We start from the raw sequence: 15,048 nt of genomic DNA on the forward strand, positions 1-15,048 counted from the left end.
CTTGAAATGTATTTTATGTGAAATAGTAGGAACTTATTTCAAAAGATGTTACCTAGATTTTTATTAGAGTATTTGTGAAAAAAAAGTTTTTTCATATTCACTTGATCATGTTTAATCTGTTTTTTCATAAGTTTTTAAACTAGAAGCAATTCCTTGGATAATCTCTGGAGACTCTGGGTATGTTTAGTTACAGTCTTCACAGACCTTTATAACATTAATTTCACCTCTTCCAATTATTCTGATGGCTGCTTTTTCTTAGTAATAGAGTTTTTGTGTGGTTGGGAATTTGGGATTACAGGTTGGTGTTTGAGTTGTTTTCCTCTTACTTCCTCTGCCCTCTTCCCATCTTTACTCACTCTTTTCTGTTGGGTTTTTTCATTGGCCATCATCTGGCCCCAGTCCACAGTCCTCTTGTGGGGAGCTTGCTTGGTTCCTGGTAGGACTGCGTCCTGTCCCATTTGCCACCCCCATCCCAGACACATAAAAAATATTACCCCAGTGCTTGGTCAGCAGCTTTCTTTAAGTTTCTGGCTCTGGCCTCTTCCAAGGATCATTCAAGTCAATTATTAGAAGGCATCACTGATGTTTGTTCATTGAGAAATTTTTATATATATATATAATTGTTTAATATATTTATGTATGTATGTATTTATTATTTATGGCTGCGTTGGGTCTTCATTGCCGTGCGCGGGCTTTCTCTAGTTGCAGCAGGCGGGGTCTACTCTTCATTGCGGTGCGCGGGCTTCTCATTGCAGCGGCGTCTCTTGTTGCAGAGCACGGGCTCTAGGTGAGCGGGCTTCACTAGTTGTGGCACGTGGGTTCAGTAGTTATGGCTCGCAGCCTCCAGAGCACAGGCTCAGTAGTTGTGGCGCACGGGCTTTGTTGCTCCGCGGCATGTGGGATCTTCCCGGACCAGGGCTCGAACCCGTGTCCCCTGCACTGGCAGGGGGACTCTTAACCACTGCACCACCAGGGAAGTCCCCCTTGAGAAATTTTACTTCCAGATTATGTCAGTTAAGAGTGGGTGTAGAGTCAAGTGATAAGTAATGTTTCTTTAAAGCAGAGAAGACTCCTATCACTCTAAAATATGAATTTATCAAATAGAAGAGGAGTGATTTGAGTGATCTTTATAAGAAGATGCTAAAATTTTCAGTTCTATTGCAATAATATTGCAATCAATTAGTATGCTTTTGACTGTGAAATAATTTGTCTCGTGCTGGCTTAAAGAATAAGGTTTATTCATTCACATAAATGGAAGACTAGCAGTTGACTAGTCAGTCAACTCAAGAACAGAGTTTCTTCCATCTCTTTTTTCCTGCTACCCTTGACCTTGGTCCAAAGGTTCTCAAACTTGTGGCACATTGGAATCACTCAGGGATCTTTTTAACAATCCCCGTGCCCTGGCTGCACCTTGTAGTAATTAAATCAGAATTACTTGAGGGTGAGGCCCAGCCAGTAGTTTTTGGAATTCCCTCTGTGTTTCCGGAGTGCATCTAAGTTTGCGAACCAGTGTTCTAAACTTTAGAACTTGGTTTGGAGATCAGTATCACCAGGGAGCTTGGTAGAAATGGAAAATCCCACACCCCACCCCAGATCAAATAGATCAACAATCTACACTTTAACCTTGTACCTAGGAGAACTGCTTATTCTTTAGCATTAGGGAAGCCCTGCTTTAGAACACTGGTTTTCAAACTTCCAGACACGCTGGAATCACTGGAGGAGTTTGAAAAATACTGAGTGATGCATGGGCCCCACCCTAGAAATTCTGATGTATAGGGGTTACCTGAAGTGTTACCTAGAATCTGGGTTTTTGCTCTTGCATCCTATAATATTCAAGATGTTCATTTGTCCCCTGTTATTTCCTGTAAATTGGTAGTTAAATCTAGCAGTTTGGTCAGATTTAGGTGGTTTCTTTCTCTTTTTCCTTCCCCAGCCTCCTTAAAATTGCTACCAGGGTAGTGGTCTGTGTTTGTATCAGGAGACCCATAATATCTGGTTATTTCTCTTTTTGCGGCATTAATAGCTGCTCCTCATCATTGCTTAGATCCATTCATTCACTAGTTTAAAAAATCATGGTAGTTATTTGTCATGTTCTTTCGTTTACAAGGAATAGATACATATTTTCTCCAATTTATTGCATTTATTGTGCTTTTTTATTTTAATAAACTTCTCACTATTAGAATTTATGTACCAAGCAATTTCTGTCTCTTTGTTCGCTGATATATCCCAGCACCTAGAACCGTGCCTGGAACATAATAGCTGCTTAATAGCTATTTGAGAAATTAATGAACTAATCCATAGTCAGGGATTTGAAAACTCGGGATTCAGAATGGAATGAAATGTTACCAAGCTCGACACTATTAAAAATACAACCGTTGTGAGGCAGAACCGGGAGGAAAAAAGGCGTTTGCACAGGTTGGGGGCGCATCTCCTCGCTCTACAGAGTGAACAGTGCAGCTCTTCCGTCTGGAACTGATGAAGCTACCAGTCCAGGTCTCAGTGCGGGTAGTGTAACCATTTAGCTCTCGGGAACTGGAGGGGAGAATAGACCACCTGCAGCTTGGTGGCTGTGTCAGCATCTGGTCCCAGTGGAGGCAGACATCCCAAAGTCACAACATGCCCCTGGCCAATAGTTTCTTGGAATTGTTGTTATACGTTGCATGCTTCACTGTTCTTTGATTTCTTTTGTTAAGTGAAAGAGCTGCTGCTCTTTCTTAACTGCCTCCATAGCTTTAGCCTCTATTTTCCTGACTCTCTACTTCAAGGCTCCTCAAACCAGAGGCTACACACTTTTGGTCAGGTATTGTAGTCAGATTACTACAGGACATATAGGTCACAAGCATCCCCATGGTTGTGTTTGATCTGGGTTAGTGGGGTAGAGCTTTAAGTGACTGAGATCATTTTCTGGAGCATGCACTCAGCTCTGGGGTCAGGGATATAGCACCCAATGGCTGCAACACCCAACCAAGTCTTTCTATAGCACTGAGAGCAGAGGGGGAACGTAAGTCAGGATGTACTCCCCTGGATTTTTAAAACATATTTAATAAGTATGTCAGAGGCATGTGAACAGACCAGATGGATTGGAGTTAAACCAGCAGAGAAACGAAGAATGTGTTTAGAACTGTTTCAGGAGGAAGGTTTGGAGGAGACCAGGAGGGGGGATGGGGTGTAGAGCCCAGGAGGGGGGATGGGGTGTAGAGCCCGGGGGATGGGGTGTAGAGCCCAGGGGCTGGAATCGCTTCTGTGGAAAAAAGGGTGTGCTGCCCGCTTCCTCTGCGCCGTGACGACAATGTGAAGAGGGCCAGGCAGGCGGGCTGCGTTGCACAGCCCAGGGGCTCCCTTCACACTGTCTGGCGTGCACAGAGCCAAGGCAGAGGTGAGTGGAAGACGGTGGTGTCACAGCAGTTACCTCTGAGGTTCAGCCCCAGCTCGTACTCACGGCTGTGTCCCAGTTCCTGGCCCATGTGTGTGTTCTTTAAATGCTTATGATCTGAGCTGCTGGGAGAAACTGGAGGATTGGGAACACCCTGCAGACAGGAGGAGGTAGGTGATTTAGAATGGCCACATTTAAACTTGGCACCTGAGGGGGAGTGGTAGTTAAACTTTCGGGTGCAGCACATGAGTGGGGGCTTGTTAATACTCCTGCCTGGGAGGTTTGGGTGGGGCTTAGGAATTTGCAGTTGCCGTAAGTTGCCCTGGGATGCTGCTGGAACCAAACTTGGCTGCTTTGTTGGGAAAGGGACACTCACAGAAAGGATTCCTAAAGACAGAGGACAGAGCTGGGGAAAGGCCACAGCTTGAGAATGGTTGCCAAGCCACAGGGTTGGGGGCTTTTCTGCAGCTGAGCTCAACGGGCTCACAAAAGGCCAAAGATTAGATTAAGATCATAGAATTATCAGCCCAGAGAAAGGAAATTGACAGGTTCTGATAAAAGAGTAGCACGTGGTGCACAGTGATTTATCTCGGGACTTAAACTGATAGGGAAGGAAGTGAACCGTGGTAGAGATTGGAGATTCAGGAGACTCGTAGAGCAGGGTATATCTAACTTTTTAGGCTTCAGTCTGTAGTAAGAAATACATTGTACGTTGTGACCCAGTCATAAATGTTTATATAACTGAAAAGTTCCATGACGACTTTATTATTTGCAGTCCACTCTGGTGTTCCTATTTCTTTAAAAACGGTGCTGGTCCTAGCTCAGTATGTTGATTTCATGATCTGGTGGGTTACAACCCCTGGTTTGAAAACATTGCTTCCAGAGATGGTCTGGATTAGGTGATGGGAGTCAGAAGGTGAGGGCGCTGGGAAGACGCACCACCTGCTTATTGATTGGTTCGCGGGAGGCGTGTGCTCAGGAGGTGGTCGCTGAAGTGTGTGGAGGTGGCTGTTGCTGGTGGCGAGACCCCATAAGCTTGGAAGCTGAACTGTTAGTCAGTTCGTCTGCATGGACATCGAAGTCCCGTAAGGCAAGCTTAAGGACTCAAGGTAAAAATGAAAGCAGTTCTTGGGACGGGTTGTATGCTAGGTGCAGGACGTTGGTCCTGACGGACCCTTCTGCCCAACGATTTGATAGCCTAGCAGATTGAAACCTACTCCTCCCCATTTATCCCCGTGAACAAGTGACTGTCTGCTGTTCCAGAGGATGGTGGTTTAGGGGTGGGGAGTGATATATAAGTAATTTTTTTTTCTTTATGGAGAATAAGCACGAAAAGTTGTTCAAAATTAATCTGAAAAGTATTAAAACATTTGTATAAATAGTGCCTATTTTATAACAGTTGTGAAGTGTGAGAGATTCAGTTAACAACCTTGAAGGTGTATCTTCTGTTGTGAAAATACTGGGTGAAGAAACTTAACTGTGCTAAATTACCATTGCAAAATATATATATATGACAATGCTGTTTTCACCTGGTAAAAGTTCAGAAGAAACTTTTTAAAAATAATTTTTATGACGTTTAAAACTAAGGCGGTTCTTAGTTTGGAGGGAAAATATTTGGAAGTTAATTGTGGGATATTGAGATATATTTTCAAACCTCTTATAGTACTGTTATATCATAAAATGAGTGATTTATGTCTGTGTTAATAAACACACATCTGGGCACGTGCTGCTTTTCCATTTATTTCAGATCACTCCTATATTGCCTTCATATGGCATTTCTCCAAAGAGTTGATCTGGAGTTGAGATTCTCTTCAGATTGTACAAATTAATGCACCTTTCGAGAGCATGATCATTGTTGAAACATCTTCAGGAAATAACTAGTGTTTCAGAATCTGAATTTGATAAGGACAAAAGCCAAATAAATGTATGAACTTATTATGAGGGGAAAATTTTAAAGGCGCTCAAGTAAAGAACATCATTTGCTGTAGATCAACAAAGTCTTTTGTAGCTGCTGCAAGCAAACTGCTTGCGAAACTTGACCAAAGAGCTGAATTGCTGCTTTGGAGGATGAGGATGGTAAGGATGTCTCTGAAAGCCAGAAATTACTAGAACCAGGACTGAGAACACTATGAGCAGTGGGCTTTATTTACTAAGAATAATTATCGTTTAGTGCTGACTTGTAACGATTTCAGTACTAGTTGTCTTCTATATAATTTTACTTTTTAATGGAAACCGTAGAAAACCACTGTGTCAAGTCTGCAAATGTAGCCTCCCTGTCCCTTCTGAATTTAAGTAATTAGTGAGCTCCCTTAGGGGAGAGTCCAAGGATGAGAGACCCAAGGGAGACCTAGCTTTTCTTCAGTCCTGCTGCTGCTAATGAATAATCCCTCTTTCCGAGGCCCGATCTGATTGAGAAGTCCAGCTTGCCCCCCTGAGGAACTGCAGTTTTAAATCTGGTGTCCCAGTTACTCGTGAAGGTGAGGGTTTGCTGTCAACCTACATTGTGGTTTGGCTTGAGCCACACTGTCTGCTTTTGCCAGAATCATTACTTGTGTTTTCAAGTTAAATGTCCGTTTAGCCTGTCACGTAATTTATGCCCTCTATAAGGGTACAAACGAGGAGCTCTTCTTGGGATATGTGCCAATAATTGTATTTTTAAGTGTGGTCCAGTTGTTATCTGTAACTGCATCTTTGCACTTTATCTCATGCTGTCTTGTTTACTGTGTGTAACTTGCTTTTGGTTGTGGCTTCTGAAATTTCACGCGATCCGTCCTGAGGCTATTCTCCCCCTCCCCTCACCCCTACAAGTAAGGCTGTTGAGACTTAGCTGGTGCCAGTACATAATGGTTTATTACTGTCTAATCCAGTGTTTCCTACTGGTTTCCCTCCTCTTTGGGGGAACTTAGTATGTATATCACACCCTCTTTCTTTCCCTATTTTTAATCCAATTCTGCTTTTTAAAAGTTTTAAAAATCATGTTTAATTCCTTTTGTTTTGAATTCTTCAAAAGCTCTAAAGAAGTTTATTTTCTTTCTAAAATTTTTCAGTTTTGCTAACTTACAAAAGAGGGTTTTTTTCCCTTGCTGCTTTCATTACATAAAATAGCTTTGCGGTATTTTGAGCTAAATGCTCCTTTATGGGCTAGCTTATATAACATGGTTCCTTTTGAACACAATCCGTTTGAAGTGTGTGGCGTTCCTGGACTACCACTGTATCCCTATGTCACAGGCAGGCCGGTGCTTGGACACCAACACAGGCTAGAACTGTGTTTCCTAGCCATGTGTATAAATTGACACCTTCTGTAGTATCTGAGTGTGTGAGCGTGCCCTTCGGAGGTCTGAGCCCACATGTCTACGGTGTGTTGGGCACTGCGCTGGTCTTGGTAGACTAATTAGTGAAAGAAGAGAATTTCAGATAACTTGAAGCACTAAAAAGAAATAAAACAAGGCGGCTATGAGAGAGTGACTGTGAGGGAGCTGGCGCCACCTTCGGTTGGGCAGTCTCGGAGAAGGGACGTTTGAGCGCGGGCCAGAATAACGATAAAAGGGAGTCTGTACATTCAGAGATGGGGGGTGGCCGGGACAAAGGCACAAAGGCGGGCAGGAACTTGGCAGGGACAGAAGGATGTGACTGGAGCCTGGGAGGGCCCGGGAGGAGGAGGGAGGGCAGCAGACGAGGTAGGGAAGGGGGCAGAGCAGGGCACCCGCGGGGAGAGCCCAGGGCTGTGGGCAGGGTTAGGAGCTGGGGGTTATTCTGATGGCAGTGAGGATTTTAAGCAGGGAAGTAACATTTAATTTTCAAAAGCTCTTGTAGGCTGCTTTGTAGAGAAGGATTTCAGTTGTTCGTCATTCTCGAGACGCTCCGAACGGTGCTTAGCTGCTCATGAGGAGCGGGCAGGCCTGCCAACTTGGGGCTTTTCTCGTTGTCTCCCAGCAGCCCCTACTTAAAAGCTCGCGTATTAGTTAATTTGAGTGTATGGGGAATTCCTTTGGTGTGAAAACAATGTGCCCCCTGTGGGCCGCACCTCTCCGTGGTCTGGAGGAAGACAGGCCCAACCCAAACCCCAGGAGTGCGAAACTCACTTTACCAAACCTCTCTCCTTGGTTCTCCCTGCACCTCCTTTGAGATGGAAGTTCCATGAGATACGGCGAGCATGTAGAGTGTGTGCTTAATAATGATCTGAGGACGCGTGAGAGAATGAAGGGTTTGGGGTGAAATTAGGGAGGGACCACTTCCTATTTCCTGCTGATAAAATCAGTCTGCCCTTCGTATTCGCCCCACATCCGGGGGTCAGCCAACCTCGGATGGAAAATATGGCGGGCGGGGGGCAGAAAATTCCAAAATGAAAAACTTGAATTTATTGCACGCTGGCAACTGTTTACATGGCATTTACATTGTCTTATTGGGTATTACAAGTAATCTAGAGATTTAAAAGTATGTGGGAAAATGTGCTAGGTTGTATGCAAATACTACGCCTTTTTAAAATTTATTGTGGTATAGTTGATTTACAACGTTGTGTTAGTTTCAGGTGTACAGCAAAGTGATTCAGTTATACATATATATTATTTTTCATATTCTTTCCCATTATGGTTTATTACAGGATATTGATTATAGTCCTCTGTGCTGTACAGTGGGACCTTGTTGTTTTATCTGTTTAGCAGTATGTATCTGCTAATCCCAGGCTCCTAATTTATACCTCCCCCCACCTTCCCCCTTTGGTAGCCATAAATTTGTTTTCTGTGTCTGTGAGTCTGTTTCTGTTTTGTAAATAAGTTCATTAATACTACACCGTTTTATGTAAGGGACTTGAGCATCCTCGGATTTTGGTGTCTGAGGGGAGGGATGGCTGTAATGTGGCCTGTGTTCTTGCAGTGTTTCTTCACAGGGTATCTTCTTCTAAAGTCCTCCAGTAGAAATGTACTGACAACAGGGGAGTGAGAACTTGGGGCGCTTGTTCTTGATTTGTTAACATATAGGCTCAACTATTACTGGTGATTTTGTGAAGTCAGAGCATTTCTTTATTGTCTTCTGTGTGCCAGACATTGTGAGGCCTTCAATACTGAATGATTGAGAGAGAATTTCTACCTTGAAGAAGTTTTAAAAACTGACTTTTATCACATACTTTCAGAGATTATCCTCTTTGAAAACTACTTGGTAACACTTATAACAACCATAAGTGAAGAACCCAAAGAAACTGATCATGCTTTATTAATTTCGAGTTCAAAATTAATAGCCATATTTCAGGGACACCAGAGGAAATTAACTTAGCTTAAACCTTATTTAAGAGTTTGTTTACTTTTGACAAACTGTGATACGCGTACTGGTCAGTGCTGTTTGTTAATGTCACAGACGTGTAATTCATAATAGCGTAATGGCTTAAATTCCTGTAGTATATATGGAATTTATTTCCATTTAGAGTATTTCTTGGTAAAATAGTAAAATTAAAGCTTTTTTACCTTAATATGCCAATGCGTACTCAGCTTTCGCTCTCTTTTATAGGGAAATCCTCATTGACGATTCAGTTTGTTGAAGGCCAATTTGTTGATTCCTACGATCCAACCATAGAAAACAGTAAGTATTGTTTTCAAGGATTTATAAACTGAGAAGCCTGCTTTTTGCCTACAAACAGCCACTGTGTATTCCTGGAGGCTTTGATTGCAGGGGGTATTCAGTTAAACCTATAGATCTCCAACTGGGGGCCCAAAAAAGCTTCCAAAAGCTTTACCCACTTTACACTGAATGACTTTTATTCAGTGTCTAGGTCCCACCGTCTAGAAATTGTTATTCCTCTCCATAGGAATCCAGTTTTACATTGGAACCTCATATTAGAGATGCTGCTTTAAGAAAACAAGTAGAGAGCAAAATCTTTTTCCTTCTCAACAGTAGCCCTTTTTAGGGATTCCAAGCTTAAAAAGAAAGGATGAACACACTCCAGATCCTTTGTACCTTACTCTTGTAGAAGCGCTAGTCCCCCAGCCCCTTCTGGTTCTAAAGACTTGAGAGGAGGCTGTGGAGAAAAGAGCTGTCGGGGGTTGGAGAGAGCCCTCGCAGCATTTTCTGAGAAGTTGGCTCCAAAGCCTATTGGCATTTCAGGCCATGTGCAGAAAAAAGCACCCAAGACCAGAACCAGTCACAGCCTTTACCTCGTCTAGTTTCAGTCCATGGTTTCAGAATCTTCCCGAAGGATTCTAGAACTACGACAAAGTCTTGATTCTAGGGATCATGGAAGAGAACCTGAAGCACTTCCATCCAGGGAAGCTGGTCTTGTTTTGTGCTACCTTAGAACCCTAGGTAGGCCCTGAACCAGTCTTCTTAGGTTCTGGGCACCAGGACTCACCTCGGATTTCTCACCCGGAGCACATAGATTGAAACGTGGGACTCGTCAAACCGATTGGCACGTTAGACACGAAGCCGACTTCACAGCCAGGTTCATGGACTTTAACAGCTAGATTCACAGACTCCACCTGCCCAAAGCTTGCAAGAGAGACACTTAAAAAGAAGCTTACGACAGGGGGGTGGACAAACTATGGCCTTCAGGTCACAAAGGCCCCGCTGCCTTTTTGTACAGCCCATGAGCAAAGAATGGTTTTTACATTTTTAATATTTGAAAAGGAATAATGTTTGTGACATGTGAGTGTTCTGTGAATTTTAGATTTCAGCACCCTAGAGTTTTATCAGAACATGGCCCTGCTTGTTCCCTTACACTATACCGTCTATGGCTGTCTTTGCTCTACCGTAGCAGAGCCATTGAGTAGTTGCCGCAGAGACCATATGGCCCACAAAGCCTAAAATAGTTACTGTCTGGCCCTTTTCAGGAAGAGTTTGCCAGCTTCTGGCTTAAAATATTCAGCTGTCCTTCATGTCCTGGTGTGCTGGTGGCAGGGAAGGAAAGCTGTTGGTCGCTAAACTAACTCTGGGAAGAGAGGTTGAAGTAACCCCTGCCGGTATCAGGAAGGAGGCGTCCTGAGCTGATGCGGTGTTGATGTGTTAGCTGGCACGTGACAGTCTGCCGGCATGAGGAGCAGACTCATTTTACCGCGACCTGAACAGGTTTGGTTGTCCGCCACTGGGATAAGAACAGAAGAAAGCCGTGATCTTGCCCTTAATATTTGCTGTATGTAGCAGTTTTTAATTTTGTGTCCTTAAAGAGATAAGGCTCATTTGGGAATTTTAGTCATAGAACAGTAGAAGATAGTTTTCGTGGTAAGCTCTGCCCATCAAAGTTGTTCTTATAATTGTGTATCTTGTGCTATTTAAAATTAAGTTGGAAGGAGAGTCATGGTGTTGAATATAAATACATTTTTTTCTTTATATGTAAGGAATGGACCCAGTGAAAGTACAACTTTCTTACCTTGATAGCATCTCAAAAACAATGATATGACCCTACTTTGAAGGCTGTCAGCATCAACTTTAATCATGATGTTAATGTTTGCCTATCTAATACTTACTATTAAATAGTAAAGAATGAATTAACAGTGTTTATTAAATCTTTAGGCAAGAGCAGAAATGACTGTCAGAGTATGTGAATCCCTTAAAAGTTCATGAGACATATCCAGACATCACATTCCATTTACCAGGCTTCTGACCGTCTAACACAGGGCAGAAATCCTTCCTCCACCCTTTCGCCCATGATTTAGTAGAAGAACATTGTTCAGGGCTTCCCTGGTGGCGCAGTGGTTGAGAGTCCGCCTGCCGATGCAGGGGACGCGGGTTCGCGCCCCGGTCCGGGAGGATCCCACGTGCCGCGGAGCGGCTGGGCCCGTGAGCCGTGGCCGCTGAGCCTGCGCGTCCGGAGCCTGCGCTCCACAACGGAAGAGGCCCCAACAGTGAGAGGCCCGCGTACTGCAAAAAAACAAACAAAAAAACAAACATTGTTCAGAGATAACAAGGAATGAGAAAGGGAATGGTTATCATAAACTCATTGGTTATCGTAAACTCATTGCTAGAACATAAATGAATGGGTAGTTTTTTGGTTTTAAAAAACGCAGTACTCTGTAAATCTGGGGATTCTTTTTACACTTAACTTTATAATATAGAACAGGTTGTTTCTATCAACTGTTCAGTAGTAACACGTCTCTGTGAAGTATCACTGCAAAAGCAAAAATGCTGCGACTATGTCATCTTCTTTTAACATAGGGGTATAGGAGAATAATGTCAATGAAACCATAATAATATTTTCTAGTTTGGGGAACTTTCTAGACCAAATACTGCCATGCAGATGTAGCTTTTTTTATATACTGTAGTGTCAATCTCACAACTCATGCAAACTAAATTGATATGATGAAAGTTAACTAATGGTGGTTTATCATTTAAAGGAAAACATAGCAGCAGTTCACAGTTTCTGCCGTCTCAGGGTAGCCCTGTTGGTGAGTTAATAAAGGCGCTCTCAGCAAGTCGGGGGATTCTCATTAGGGGTTTTGCAGCGTCACCAAGCATCGCGTGGTGGGTAGACCTCTCAGCAGGGTATGAATTAGGGGTTCTCAATACACTTTAGTAATACACATCTTACTTTGTGACTATCCAATGTTAGAAATCTCTTATTACCTTGCTTATTAGTAGGTTTAGCTAGTAAGTGGCTATTAGTCTGCTTAGGGCAGTCTCAGGGTTTTAGGTTGGAAATTGGATTAATTTCTCCAGTGATTGAAAAAGGGAGGGAGAGAGGAAAGTGACACCAGGAGAGAGCCAGCTTTGCCTTTCTACACAAGGAGGGCGTAGGAGAATCTGTTCCTGGTTTATGGAACTGACAGACATACCTCTCATTACCCTTCCCTTTTTTCTATAGTAACAAGAAGAGGCAGTTTTCCTGTGGCAGATGGAAGGTCTTCAGTTTCATTTCACTGCCATGTGTAGGAGGATTTACATCCTTTTTATATGCAACGAAATACTAAAACGTTTCTTAATATCTTATTTCTCGTATGTCTCTTCCCTCACTAGCCAGTACTCCCCCAGCCTCCTTGGCTGAATTTTCGTTGTTTTTCTGACCCGGCATCACGGGTGCCCCTCTGGCTCTCTCTGAACTTGCTTTCTTGTGACCCTCGCTCTCCAAACACTTGCTTGGCTCACCACAGCCCCCAGCCTCTCCTCTCCCCTGAACTGGTATTTCGTGGGCTTTCCAGCTGAACATGCCCAGCCCCTGCCCCCTCCCTCCCCCCTCCCCCTGTGCTGCCCCAGTGATTGAAAAAGGGAGGGAGAGAGGAAAGTGACACCAGGAGAGAGCCAGCTTTGCCTTTCTACACAAGGAGGGCGTAGGAGAATCTGTTCCTGGTTTATGGAACTGACAGACATACCTCTCATTACCCTTCCCTTTTTTCTATAGTAACAAGAAGAGGCAGTTTTCCTGTGGCAGATGGAAGGTCTTCAGTTTCATTTCACTGCCATGTGTAGGAGGATTTACATCCTTTTTATATGCAACGAAATACTAAAACGTTTCTTAATATCTTATTTCTCGTATGTCTCTTCCCTCACTAGCCAGTACTCCCCCAGCCTCCTTGGCTGAATTTTCGTTGTTTTTCTGACCCGGCATCACGGGTGCCCCTCTGGCTCTCTCTGACCTTGCTTTCTTGTGACCCTCGCTCTCCAAACACTTGCTTGGCTCACCACAGCCCCCAGCCTCTCCTCTCCCCTGAACTGGTATTTCGTGGGCTTTCCAGCTGAACATGCCCAGCCCCTGCCCCCTCCCTCGCCCCTCCCCCTGTGCTGCCCCTCCAGGCTTTCCCTCTGTTGATAGGTGGTAAATCCTGCGTTTGCTCAGGCCAAAAACTCTGGAGTCATCCTGATCTCCGTTCTCTCACACCTACTTCCAGTCAATCAAAATCCTTTTGGTTCTACCTGCGCAGCGCATCCAGAATCCACCATTTCCCACCCCCACCCCTGCCGTCTCCGCCCTCTAGTGCAGGCCGCCGTCATCCTCTGCCCACGGGTAGTCCGTGTAGCCGCTATACTGTGGGCTTCTGCTGATGTCCTTACCCATTTTTGTCCATTTCAAGTATTCACAGCATAGCCAGAGTGATCTTTCTAAAATATAAATCAGACCAGTTACTCCCCGCTCAAAACCCTTGGTTTTCCCGTCACATTCTGAATAAAAACCTGTGTTCCTCACCGTGTCCCAATAACGTGTCCTGCCTCGTCTCCAGCCGTTCTCGCAGGCTCCGCCGCTTTGCCTTCTCACTTTTCCTTGCCTTTCTTACTTCTTCACTTGCAGTTTAGGCTCTGCCTGGATGCTTCTCACAGAGAAGATACCTGACTGTGTGTATGTCTTGTTTGCCTCTCTGTCTGCTTCTTCCTCCTTTTACTGAGATGTCAGCTCACCGAGGTCAGAGACTGCAGTGTCTCGAACACCTAGAACCATGCTGGCGGTGATCACAGGCGCTCAAAAAATCGTTCTTGAATGAATGAATGCTTTGTTTCAGTGATCTTTTCCTAATAATTCCATTATACTTCACGACCACAACTGCTTGGTTCTGACTGAAGGTTACAGGTTTGTTGCCCACCAACGTTCCTTACAGAATTTTCATCGAGTCTAAGACGCACCTTTGATCTTACCTGACTGAGGTGTCGATGGGCAGGTTTTCACCCAGGAGCATCATGACTGCCCCTGGCCGACGGTGACCAAGAGCACAGTCAGGGCACTAAGCGTCCCAAGCTCAGAGAGGTTACAACGGGGGGGAAAACAAATTCCAATCGAATTTTTTTCTTAGAAATGATGAAAACAGTTTATATTGGGTACTCCCTATCTTGATATATTCTGATTCAGTTTTCGTCTAGTTTGACTATTTCATTAAAGTGATAATTTTCAGAAAGGGCACAAGAATGATATAAAGTGTGGCAATTGGCCTGAGTAGTCTGGTCTGTAATTTTCACTCCCCTGATTCTAGCAGCCCTGCCTACATCAGAGAAGTATGGTGCTAGTATGAGTATCTTTAACTATTGCTTCTCTTTCAGCCATCCTTTCTCTCCCAGTGGAATTCATCATTTCAGATAAGGTCTCTCTCTCCTCCTTGTTAACGGTTTTCTCTCCTGATTTTCATCTGTCTCTTTTTGCTTTCTCTTTTGTCTGTGGGACAAAGTGGGCAAAAGTGGGTCCTCTCTCAGCTGTTCAAGGGATAGATTCTGTTGCCCGGCTCCAGTCAGGAGATTTGAAGACTCATTGTGAGTCAAGATGGCTGGGACAGGGTGTACGGAAGAAATCTGTTCCATTTCGTGAACAGGGCACCAGATGGTTACTTTTTAATATCCTGTTACTATTAATAGTTCTTTCCTCTCCATTTGTTTGAAGTCTGTCTCCTTAGAATTGTGAATTTTCCCGAAGTTATTTGAGTCTGATTTCCCCCCAGATAGGGAAAGGTTGTTGTGACAAATGGCTTGCATCTTTCAGCTAAGTGGAGATGATGGCTTCACACAGAACATGTTCTGTTGCTGTCCTCTCTCAATAAAAGTGCTAATTTTCTAGGTACTGAAAGTTCTTAGCACTTCAGTTAATATCAGCTCTTCGTGCTCTGACACCAGACTTGCTATAAATTAATGACAAGTTGTGTGCTTTTGGTTCATTCTAGAACTCAGACTTTATGTAATATATTTCACTTTTTCACAAGAGGAAAAGACTGTCCACAGCTAGAGCATTCAGATCACTTTTTTTTTTTTTTTTTTTTTTTTTGAGGTACGCGGGCCTCTCACTG

The 15,048-nt window shown here is 43.8% G+C and overlaps 1 protein-coding gene across 1 annotated transcript in view; it reads left to right on the plus strand.

Moving 5' to 3' along the window:
• Nucleotides 1–15,048, plus strand: part of RHEB (Ras homolog, mTORC1 binding) — a 52,290-nt gene that overhangs the window by 17,443 nt on the left and 19,799 nt on the right. Inside the window, exon 2 of the mRNA XM_028489573.2 lies at nucleotides 8,873–8,944. Within this exon, the coding sequence (XP_028345374.1) occupies nucleotides 8,873–8,944 (72 nt within the window). The remainder of the gene's footprint in view (nucleotides 1–8,872; nucleotides 8,945–15,048) is intronic.

The sequence above is a fragment of the Physeter macrocephalus genome, chromosome 5 (assembly GCF_002837175.3).
Source record: "Physeter macrocephalus isolate SW-GA chromosome 5, ASM283717v5, whole genome shotgun sequence".
NCBI classification, from domain to species: Eukaryota; Metazoa; Chordata; class Mammalia; order Artiodactyla; family Physeteridae; genus Physeter; species Physeter macrocephalus.